The following is a 12,357-nucleotide window of genomic DNA, read 5'->3' on the forward strand; positions in this document are numbered from 1 at the left end:
AGTTGTAATGAAAAAAGGATTTCTCATCAGCAGCGACGTCCGGCCACCTCCCGAGAAGCAGGGCTTCAGTACACGTAGCGGTTGCTTTTGGAAGGCCAGAAATGAATCTTGCCTCCCTTTCCTGCTCCTCTCTCCCAGTTTATATTACTGAGCTGACGTCATATGGTATGGAATATCTCCTTGGTCAGCCTGGGTCAGCTGTTCTGGCTGTGGTCCCTCCCAAAATTGTGCTCACCCACAGCTATTGGTGAAGGTGGGGGAAGGAATGCTGGAGGGACAGCCCTGATGCTGTGTGAGCAATAGTCATAATATTGATATCAACTAGTAAGCACAGCACTGCAAGAGCTGCTGTGGAAAATCACTACCATCCCAGACCCACTACAGTCCAAGATATTTGCTACATGAAAAAACCCATAAGGTGCTCAAGTCTCTAAATGTATCCTTCAGTACATCATTATCAGAACTCAGTTAAGATAGGGATTTCTGTTTCCTAGTTTTTGGAAGATGAAAGGTGACATATACAGGAAAGAATCACTTCATAAATCATCTGGAAATTTGGACATGTCATACGCTGTTCTTCACTCCAAAACACATCTATAAAGTTCTGTTTTTTTTAAAGATTCATACCATGTCAGAGAGAGAGTAACCATTTTTTGTGTCTTCAGACATTTTTCTTTTAGAAACCTTCACAGACAACCAGGCAAGAACATCAATCGAAAAACTTTGTACCTTCGTGCTGCATTGACTTTATTTCTGGTTTTAATTTCCACTGCAATTAGTTTTAAGAAATATGAAGAGCACCTATATTTTCTAGAGGATTTCTAGATTCCTGAATCAGCTGGCAGGTAGCTGGTATTTTGACAAATGAGTTTTTCTTCAATGGTATAAAATACCTTGAATTACAAAATTGTCCCAAAGCAAAATATCCATGTTTTTAAAAGCATTATATATTGACTATGTTCCTGAAAATATTACATTATTCACTTTAGTATAAGCTACCAGAAACATTGTTATATTAAACACTAACCAATAAGTTTCTACAATGTAAAAGCAATGTCACAGCAAAAGCCATAAAACGAGGTCTCAAAGGAATAACAGTGAAGTGTTGAATAAATAACCCATTAAAGTTTCAACACATAAACATTCACTTAGCTATTGTACCTCAAGGATAGGGCTCCAGTTGAGAACTGATGAGCTCATGAATACCATCCCATTCCTTGAAACTGTTGCTGGTGAAGCATTATCAATATTATGAGGTTCAAAGACTATTTTGCAATTTGGTGCCATAGGTATCCGATCTCCATTTGCCAACGTTAGGGTTCTGTTATCATCCAGGACAGAATTAAGGTTCTCAATCCAAATTGCATCAACTGGACCATCAAGAACTATCCAGATGTGTTCTCCTATAATCCAAAATAACAGATAATATAGGAGTCTAAGAGTATATGCCAGAAGAAACTGATTGTCTTAATGGAATTATCTGAAGCCATTAGAGACAGACTATGGTATGTGCAGGTATGACACAAAAGATTCACACCCTTCTGGTATGGAAAGTGGAGACCAAGCAGAAATCCTAAGAGCATCACATTTTTCATAGTATGCCAGTGTTTGGGGAACTGACCCTTACCTTCCACATTTCTTCTATACAAGGGCCTATCATTTGAAAGAGAAGGATCAGCAAATTCAGTGAAACAGCATTTGCTATACTACAAAGTTTGAACACAAAGCATTTAGAACAGAGACTATACAATACACAGAAGTTCTTGCACCAATATTCCAATGGTTCCATGTAAGTGTAAAAATAAAAAAGTCTGTTAATGTGCTTTAGAGAAATGTCCTGCAACTTGTTTTCTTTTAGAGGGAATTGTTTTCATTATACCTTTCTTGGCTCTTAAAGTTTTCCTCCAGAGTGTCGAAAATATCCCATCTGTCCAATCATTTGTTGCCACATCAAGACGACCAAACATTTGAGGAGCAGTTATAGCTTTAGGATTCATTCTCATTTCACGATGTGGCTGTCCACAATCTGTGAAGGCAGATCATCAGTTAGTTTTGGTATTTCTTTTCAGGCAGAGAACTGAAATAATTCAAAATCGTTACACTCAAATGTATGGTTTGTATGCATTCACCATTAAAAGAAGTTGTGCATTGTACCAGCTTTGGATGGAGGAGAGTTCTCTTCATAGTAGCTAGCATGGGATCATGTTTTGGTTTTATACTGAAAATAGTGTTATGCCAGGCATCTTTAGAAAAAACAATATTACAACTTAATCAGGAGCCAGTAATAAGATCGAAATCTGGCAAATCACATAGCTTTACATTTCATGAGGTTATGTCAGCTTGAAAGAAGTATTGTGGCGGCTTTATCTTTGTAGTAGTTCACATCTCAGTGCTACAGAAATATAGGATAATAGTATAAATGCAGCTATTTCTTCTTTCTGCTTTTTTTTCCCTAAATGAAACATTCATTTAAAGTGCAGTGTAGAGCTTACAGTGTTTCTTAACCACACTAAAGTACTGCATGGATGAGATCATTTTTTCTTTGTCTATGGAAAATAGCCATCTCTCTAAAATTGCATAAGCAGTCTACTGAAGTTTATGAGACACAAGCTTACCTCAAAAGAGATGGTTTTCCTCCCCCAGTTATGAGCTCTTCTTTTAGTTAAGATCAAACAGAAGTTCTTACACCAATAATTTGGCTTAGAAACACAGAGGACAAAAACACAGACTCCTCAAGTGTCCAGCCAGGACACAAAATGAATATCCTTGAAGACTTTATACTGAATAAACCAGGAACCATCTCCCAGCAGTCATAAATGATACTAGTTATTTTATGCTGCAGATATAAACACTTTCTTGTGAATTTTGTTTAAAAAAAAGGACTAAATACTTATGACTAGGGGAAATTCACAGCATTACCTCAGCCAAACCTGAGAGATGCTTTAATCACTTGTCCAAGCTGTCTACTCAAATGGTACTCCTCTTTCTCAATGTTTCTAGAATAAGACCTTCTGATATAAGTGTAATAACATGGAAAACACCATATGCAATATATTATTTTGATTGTCAGATATTTTTAAGCTTTTAAAAGATACTACCACAATAATTAGTATCACAGCACAAAAACTGATTCTTTCAGCAGTATGTGAAGCACAGTGAGGTAACTGAGGCTTTCTGTGAAGAAAGAATGTGGTTTTAAGTTTACAATATAAATACTCACACACCTGTCATGGCTTTCATTAAAGTGTGGATGCAAGCTGTTTTTCCTGCACCACTAGGTCCTAGTGTCATCAATCCATGCCTTACTCTCTGGGTTTCAAAAAGTTGGATAACTTTCAATTTCCAAGGAGGATGACAAACAAGTCCAGCTTCTTCCACCTGTAGATAGAAAACCAGAAGTTTTTCCAGAGTAGCCATTCCTCAGAGACAGGCTGGACATCAGTTTGCTGGTGGTGATTGCTTTTGCATCACTTCTTTTTCCTTTTTTTCATCTAATTGTCTCAATCAAGACCCATGAGATTTTTTTTTTCCTCTTTTCCTCTTCTGAATCTCTTCCCCAACCCACTGGGGGAAAGTAAGCAAGTGACTGGGTGTTAAGTTAGTTGCCAGCTGGGATCAACCCACCACAAGATATAATCATAGCAAAACACTTCAACTAATGACTATTTCTTCATTATGATATTTTCTCAACTTCTGCCTTTCTTACCTAACAAAAAATAGGCCTCTTGAACTTGATTCTGTCCTAACCTAGCTGTTTTCATTGCATCAAGTCATTACAGCTCTGAAAACACAGCAAAGAGCTTCATCCAATAAAATCTTGATTCCCTTCCAAGACAAACAAGACAGCCTACCATTTCTGGTTTATCAAGATTTTAAGTTTTAGCAACAGAAGAAAAATATGCCAGAACAAGCTAACAAAATCTCCAAATGCTGTCATGGCACTAAAAAGGCATCAAGATCTCTGGATCTGAACTTTTGACACATTTTATTTCACATAAGGTAACTACAGTGCCTAAAGCTCTTCTTGTTTCCATCACTGCTTCAGTACAGTCTGACATTATACCTTACTTAAAAGCAAGTGATAGTGCTTTGTTGTTAAAATGGTTGGCACTATGTGTGGCTTCACAGATCACTGACAGTAGGGTTATGAAGACTGTGTTACTAAGACCTCTTTTTAATTTATTAGAAAATGAGAATTTAAAGCATTTAAAGAATTTAAAAGATTCAAGTTCTCCATAGTTTCTCCTAATAAAAGCTTCATTTGTGAGTCTTTTTTAAGGCCAACTGTATAAACTACAGAAAGCAAAACAGTTTTATAACCATTAGCTGATGATTCAACTCTTCTTTGTTAGGAAAGTCAGAAGCAGATCTCTTTATTTGTGTGTAGTCATATTAAATTTAAGTAAATGAAGTCATATACTCAAATTCTTCAAAAATGTACTTCTCTTTTCCAATTTTTTAAATTTTGAGGGTTTTTTGACTTTTTCTTAGTGTTTTTATTTCTCCATTTAACTGTTAGATAAACAGATGAGGAATTATTGACATTTTGGAGGATAGTTTACTAGCAGTGATCATTTTAGTACGAATATATCATTAGTCTTCTGTATCACACTGATGTTCTTAATTTGGTCCTATTGAAATATTCCAGTGGGAGATGAATTAGAGGAAACATAATTTTTAGGTAAGTCTTTTCTCAAGATCATGGTCTGATTGTTAGACTGGATGCAAATATTAAATCCTGGGTCACATAAGACAGCTGTATATATACACATTTTTCAAACTCATTACTACAAATGACTCACAAGAAAACTACAGGATGCCACAACCACAATTCAGTGGCATCTTTAATAATAAGATTAATACTAGTATGCCAATGATAAAGATTTATGGAAAGGCTTACTCTTTCTCCAAAAAGTAAAACATATTATTACCAGTGGATATATATTCAACACCAATAATTTTCTTACATGTCACATCATGACAGTTATGCTACAGAGCACAGATTAAGAGAAACATTACCTGTTTGTCAATGGCAGCTTCCAGTTCAGGATAATCTACTTTATCAAGCTGGATATCTGGAAACAGATCTTCGATTAGACTCAGGAATAACGGTTCATCTTCATCAATCTAGTGAAAATTGGGGAGGGAGAGGGGAAAGCCCCACAGATTAAAATGTATTTTATTTCTTCTAGGATCTTAAAAACTAATCCCTAACTCTTACACAGCTAAAGAAATACTTGAAAACATTAGGAGCCATCTACAATAAGCCTCTAGGTGCTAAACACTCTAGAAAAGGACACAGCAGAGGGAGAACATATGATGCTTCAAATAATCAAAAGTTATTGAAAATAAATCACCAATATAAAGGCTGAATTTATTAAAGTAGATTAGAGTAATAACTTTTACACAAATGGTAAATTATTTGCTTAAGGTATGGAAAAGACCCGTGTGACCTGATCTAGGTGGATCTGCTTTAGCAGGGAGGGGTTGGACTGGATGATCTTTAGAGGCCTCTTCCAACCCCTACCATTCTATGATTCTGTGAAATATCATAGAAATATAAGAACTTTTGTTAGCAATTTAAGACACATGAGATGGTACTCACTAATATAAATAACAGATTGTTTCAAAAGAGAGACAAGATACTTTAGGTCAAAGGTTCTAAAGAGGTTACTGCATAGACTTGTATTTGGTCACTTACCTCTATAAGTGTCAGGGGAAATAAGTAAGAAAAAATCTGGACAATTCAAGGTGATTGTTGTTTGAGCCAGGTAGGCAGCCAAGAGCCACACAGTCCCTCGTTCACTCCTTTCCCAGTCCCATACAAGGCAATACGTGGAAAATTAACTGTAGCCCAACCAAAACCAGTACCCAAGACTATCCAGAGAATGGAACATTTCCAAGCTAGCTTCAGTCTGAAGGCCACATTCAGTCTTCCAGTGATCATCTTAACAGATTTAAAATGCATTTCCAAAAAGTACTCCACATATCTCCAAAGTGCGGCTTACTCCATCAGACCCTTGAAACTTACTAGTTTAGACAGGTTCATGTCTCTCAGCACACGCATGACAATGGTAGATTCAGTATCGTTGGGATTTGCTCTTTTTGCTGCTCCTAATGTACGTAGCACTGACAAGATATTCCGCAAGCCAAAATCATAATGCACCTAGAAGACATGTAAAATCTGGGGAAGTCTTCCCTGAGTTAACAAGGATGAAACAATTCGTACTTATCATTTAAGATACGGCTATGTATGGCAAGTGTACATGTGACACAAATACCTTCTAACATCCGACATTCATTCCCCACCTCTGCTACCAACTGTTAAACTGTAAGGCACAACAGAAAAAAAGAAATGTATTCTCAAGTCTTTGAACCAAAATAATTCTTGTGAATTCTCTGTGGACCTTGGAAACTGGCACAGTCAGCACAAACTAAATGCTTCTCAATCCACTCTATAAAACTAACCAATATATAAGTCCTTTGTTTGCCTCAGTCACCATCATTTGTTAAAGCTAGATCTTGATAATAAGTAGTTTTCTGAATGACAGTCCCAGTCTTGTATAGGTAAGCTGTAGCAGGAGTTAATCCCCCAGGACAGCAGAGGGTTGCACAACTAAACTGAAAGTGTCATTTAGCTTACTTATTGAACATGAACTTTTCCATTTTCTTCACAAGGATGCTAATAATTTGTGACATCATATATAGTTTTTCCCTTCAATAGTTTTTCCTCCTATGAAAATAATCACCTGCTTTGACAGTTGTTCTTCACACAGCTTGTACAGTGTAAAGAATTTCCTTGCCAATACAACATTAGCAATGAAACCACAACTAGCCAGTTTGACACGAATTATGATTTGACGATCGGGAACCATCATAGCCACTGAACGGAAGTTGATCTTCAAGTTCTCGGGAAGCTCTTGCCGTCCAGCATATCCTGGATTCTGGAGAGACAAATAGGTTTTGAAGTTGGCTGCACCTTGCACAAACAGAAGAAACAGCAAAGGAAAGTGTATCTGGCTAGATAAAAATACTGGTTTTGCTTTAGATCACAGGTAGAAAGGAATTGTCCTGCAGATTTACCACCATATTTCCACAGCATTTTAGCCTCTCTTACATCCATGAGGTACGAAAAGTATTCCACCTAAAAACTTCATATCCTTATTTGTCTTACAGGTCCTGTTTTCCACTGGCTACTTCTATTTATAACTCTATGGCCATATTTCTGTACTTGTCACAAAAAACCATACTCTGGGAACCACAATGCAGCATGCAGAAGAAGTCTGACATTGAGATGACTTATATTTAGAACGCTGGCTACAGTTGTTAGTTGCATGTGCTTGATGTCATTTAAACAAGAACTTGTAAACTGTCTTTGTAGTGATGCTCGATGTTCTCAAACTACCAGTGAGTTCTAAGAGCTGAGGGATGTAAGAGTTACCAAGTACATTTAACATACCAGGTTAGAAGCAATTACTGTATGATCATCACCAGCATATTAGAAAATTACAGAATACCTACCATAGTAAGAAAGATGCCAAATTCTGGGTTCATTTCCACATTATCTCCATCAGTAAAAATAAAGCTTTTTTTATATTCCTTCTTGCACGTCAACACAATTGCAATTTGCTGTGCAGCCACTGATAGTACTGGTAAATCAATACGATTGAATTCATCAAAGCAACCCCAGGAGCCGGACTGAGCAAGACCTTCAAAGAGAAAAGCAGCTAAGCATCCAACCATTATGCTGGTAACACTTTTTTAGTGCAATCCATAAGCCAGGGATCAGGTTAATCTACCCCACGGAAAGAAATAGGTTTATTTGTGAGGGCTGGAAAAAGAACAAGGAGAAGAATTTCATTCTTAGAATTCACAAAGTTCCAAAAGTTCTCAAGCTTGTCTGCAATATTACATTCTTCAATTTCCATTCCTTCTCCTAGTGTCTCGAATGTTTTCCTGTTCCTCTTTATTCCCCCCAAAAAATCTGTGTAATGGATCTATGAAAATATGATGGGTTGTCAGTAGTTTGTTGGACAGATTAAAATGTACAATAGAGTTGCTTTCACGTAGAAAAAAGTTAGGGATCGGTCTGTGCCAGAACTGCATTCTTCCTCAGATATATAGAGGAAAATAATTTTAAGAAAAAGCCATCATCACCACAGTCACATGGAACAGTACAATAGTCAAGGACCTCTATTTGATCTTTAATTCAACATCTGCCATGACTAACAGCTATCAATTTCAGGTGCTTTAAAGAAAAGATTTTGCCTGCATCTAACTCCAGTGACCTGTGGCAATTTTCTTTAACTGACCTGTGGCAATTGTTTTTAACATATATATATCCATAGTGCTATTCATGCACTTTGTTCAATGGTTAAGAACTGTGACATTTAAAGGAGATAAAACACTGAAATCAGAATCCAACACATACTACCAATTCAGCAATAAATTTCAGTGCTTTTGATTTTTGTACTGGCAATTCTTGATTATTTTAAGTGTCTCTCTGTATCCTCTAATAAATTATCTTATGTTTTCAGACACTTCTGTTTCTTGGTGATAGTCCTGCAAATGTCTTTTACATTTACAACAAGATACTATTTTTTTTCTACTATTAAAACATTAAAACCACCTGCTGATTATGTGTTGGCCTATGTTCTCTTAAGTGTAGTAACTTTCACTTAGTCCATAAAATCATATCATCACAAAACATCCTGACTTGTAAAGGACTCATGAGGATCATCTAGTCCAACTCCTGACTCCACACAGGACTACCTAAAAGTTAATCCATATATCTAAGAGTGTTGGCCAAACACTACTTGAACATTGACAAGCTTGGGGCCCTACTTACTTGGGGAGCTTGTTCCAGTGTTTTACCACACTCTTAGTGAGAAAATTTTCCTAATATCCAACCTGAACTTCCCCTGATGCAGCTTTAAGCCATGTATTACCATCAGACACTAGAGAGAAGAGATCAAGTGAGACCTTTCCTTCCACTTCCTCTCATGAGAAATTCATATAAAGCATTGAGGGCACCACTTCACTGAACAAATATAGTATACTCAGTCATTCCTCATAAGTCATGAACTCCAGTTCTTTCACCATCTTTGTTGCTCTCCTTTGCATGCATTATAATGTTTTTCTACTCTTCTTACATTGTTGATCCCAAAACTGCAGACAGTACTTGAAGTGAGGCCACTTCAATACTCAGTATAGCGGGACAATCACTTATTTTGACCAGTTAGTTTTACTGTGCTTAATGCACTCCAGGATACAGTGAGATCCTTTTGCACAACATCTTACCTTTGGTTCACATCTTACCTTTGAAGATCCTCCCAAGTCCTCGGAAATCCATCTGGTCTGAACAGTTGAAGACCACTACGTATTTTCCGAGGCACCGTCCCATGTCTTTAATGGTTTCGGTTTTTCCAGTTCCCGCAGGTCCTACAGGTGCTCCACCCATGTTCATGCCTAAAGCTTGAGCCAAAGTGATGTAACATCTAAAAGGCAACAGGCTATCATCATTTCATGGGCTGCAGCACACACTTTCCTGTATAGTGCCAGATGAACTTAGTCAAGGGTGTTACATAAAGAAATCTGTTTTAAGGAGACAAGGAAACTGCTGAATTGACATGTCTCTAATTATGATTTAAATTAGAAAGCAGGAAAACTCCTCATTCAGCCCCTGATGCAGGTAATATTAAGGTTAATCTCCTCATACATAAAGTGGAAGAAAAGATAATCCTCAATAATCAACAACCACGAGAACAGAAGAAAACAGATACAGAAATGCTGCCTAATCTTGTTTGGTTAGCTGAGATCCCGAATCACTTTACCTGAATGAGTTCTGAACTATGTTATAACATGGACGACAGTTGTGAAAGACAATTAATTAACCTTTCCTTTCTCTATCTGCCTTTAAAATTTGATCATACAGTGCATCTCATGTTCATAAATGAAACTTCTACATGTACTGCAGCAAAATCCCAGCTAGCAATTATATTGAAAGAGAAGCTCTAGAATTTGATGGATATTTTAAAACAAGCAAACAAGTAAACCATCCAATGTCCTTATTTTTCTAATGATAGCTTATAAAGTACTCTATGAGTTATGCCAGTTAGACCTCTTCGTTAGCAGGACTGCAATCCTTTCAAGATTTTTCTAGATCAAACATCTATAGCCTGTTGCAGTTGAGTAAAACTTCCTGTTTATTCTTCCTTAGTTGTTTTTATTAGTTTGCCTGTAAACACTGAATTCTGTCCTGTATCTCTCTATGTGTTTCTGTTGGATGTATCTGTTCCTCAGCTATACTAGCCTGTACTAATTATGAAATATTCATGTATTCAATGTAAAATTACTGACTTTGATAAGACTGTGAAGGATAAACTCTGCAGAAACCTAATTTGCATCTAATATGGATTACTATATTGATCTTATAAAAGTCTAGATTTGGTGTCAATGAATAAAGCAATAAAATCAGAGTTTTTTACCTGTCTGTAAGAGGTGTTATGACAAGTCTGTCAGTACAGCCCAAGAATTCATTCTGGTATGTGAAACCCACATCAGTGATCTTAATAATCATTTTATCAGAGTCTTCATTAAAATAAAATCTACACTGTTTCAGCCACTCAAAGTCTGTAGGGCTCTTGATATGCATACAACACTAAAAAAAGAGGAGGGGAAGAAGCTGGGGTATTCATGGTAACATTTTCTTTTGCATTTATGTTATCTCATCTAAGTAGTACTGCAAAAGCAGCATTGTCTCTGAATCACATACTAAGGCAAAGGAATTCCAGGCTTTTACAAATGAACAATCCCTAACCCTCAAACAAAAGTAGTTCAATTCATGTTAAAACTGACATTTCTTTTACTTGTCCCTACTACTCCATTTTTGCTTATGAATATGAAGCACATAATGCAATAATTGATTTAAATCAAGCCATAACAATTGTATGAAAATACAGGAAAAATAGCAAAAAAGATATTTCAAGACAGGTATTAGATAAGAAGTTCAAAAGAGCTCAGAGTAATTCAAAGTTGACCAACTGAATATTAAAACAGCATCTAAAAAGATGTCCTGCAGGTTATATCTAACCATTATATTTTACATAAGATGATTATAACTAGAAACAACAGGTTACATCAGTTACCTGGTTACTGATGCTAATACATATTAATGATGTATACATACATACATTATTATATAACCTGTTACATACTGTTGCTGTTACTGTTGCAATAAAAAGATAGGTGCCTGCCTATCAGCAATGAGTTAAAACTCGGTAACTCTTTCCTCAGCTTAATTTCAGTCGTGTCCAGAGCCTCCTATAGATAAAATGGTATGCTAGCTTTGAAGTTTAATTTTTTTAAGCAGTAAATGCTTTAATTTTTCTAATTTTATTATCCTGTGGCAGCGTGTGAAGGTATAAAGTGAACAAATAAATCCTTAAGTAATAATTAGGTATGCTATTGAAACTAGAACAGAGGGGAGAACAACTTCAACAAGCTTTAAACTTTCTCTTGTACTACCTTATTCTGTTATATTCCTTGAAACTCACAGCATAGTCCGGAAAAATTACAATTACTTGAACCACAATGTATGACAAAAAAGAAGTGCCAAAGTGATAATGCAACAGAGGCATTTGGCTTAAGTGGGCCAACACAAAGCATTGTAAAGTTCTGCTATTGCTTGTGGGTGGGAAAAACAGAGTTACTTGAGGGAAAACAAGACATGGATTGAAGCAACATCACTATTTTTACAATATGCCAGGACACATAATGAAATGTTTAGCTTAAGAGAGAGTTCATAGGTGTAGTAATATTTTCTTCTTGTCCTTTCACATTCTTTTATGTTTATAACTCACTGTAAATACTTCAACTACTTACCAGACCATCAAAAATGTCCCTCTGATGCACGTGAATAGTTATTAATGTCTCATATTTCACTCGTTCAACAGGGCTAAGGTCTTTTGTTGTCATATCTATCAGCATGTTTAGAAGATCCAGGAAAAACTGGTTTGTCTTTCGCATAATTTTTCTATCGTATCTGGCATTAGTTAAAGCTTCTTCCGAGTCTCTGGTCCAAATCATTTGGATCCCTAACAACCCAACCTTGGGAAACATAAAAATATAGGCTTTGTTATCTTTTCTTTTTCACCTAAAGTGTACATTCACAGACACAGATAAACTAACAAAAAGATTCTGTTATTATTTGTATATAGTTTTTCATGTACTCACAGAGTACATTTAACTCATGCATTTGTTTTATGTAGCCCTACTTCTTTCATAAACACATATTAAGTCTACATTTCAATCTTCTGGATATTGCCTACAGTGCTCTGCTGAGACAACTGCTCAATA

At 36.3% G+C, this 12,357-nt stretch overlaps 1 protein-coding gene across 1 annotated transcript in view; it reads right to left on the reverse strand.

The window, feature by feature from the left end:
- Positions 1-12,357, reverse strand: part of DNAH5 (dynein axonemal heavy chain 5) — a 107,344-nt gene that overhangs the window by 48,382 nt on the left and 46,605 nt on the right. The window contains exons 34-43 of the mRNA XM_061994820.1: positions 11,884-12,108; positions 10,488-10,660; positions 9,319-9,497; positions 7,522-7,709; positions 6,750-6,944; positions 6,032-6,166; positions 5,020-5,127; positions 3,225-3,378; positions 1,880-2,026; positions 1,162-1,403 (exon numbers count right to left, since the gene is read on the reverse strand). Of these exons, the coding sequence (XP_061850804.1) occupies positions 1,162-1,403; positions 1,880-2,026; positions 3,225-3,378; positions 5,020-5,127; positions 6,032-6,166; positions 6,750-6,944; positions 7,522-7,709; positions 9,319-9,497; positions 10,488-10,660; positions 11,884-12,108 (1,746 nt within the window). The remainder of the gene's footprint in view (positions 1-1,161; positions 1,404-1,879; positions 2,027-3,224; positions 3,379-5,019; positions 5,128-6,031; positions 6,167-6,749; positions 6,945-7,521; positions 7,710-9,318; positions 9,498-10,487; positions 10,661-11,883; positions 12,109-12,357) is intronic.

This window comes from Colius striatus, chromosome 4 (assembly GCF_028858725.1).
Source record: "Colius striatus isolate bColStr4 chromosome 4, bColStr4.1.hap1, whole genome shotgun sequence".
NCBI lineage: Eukaryota > Metazoa > Chordata > Aves > Coliiformes > Coliidae > Colius > Colius striatus.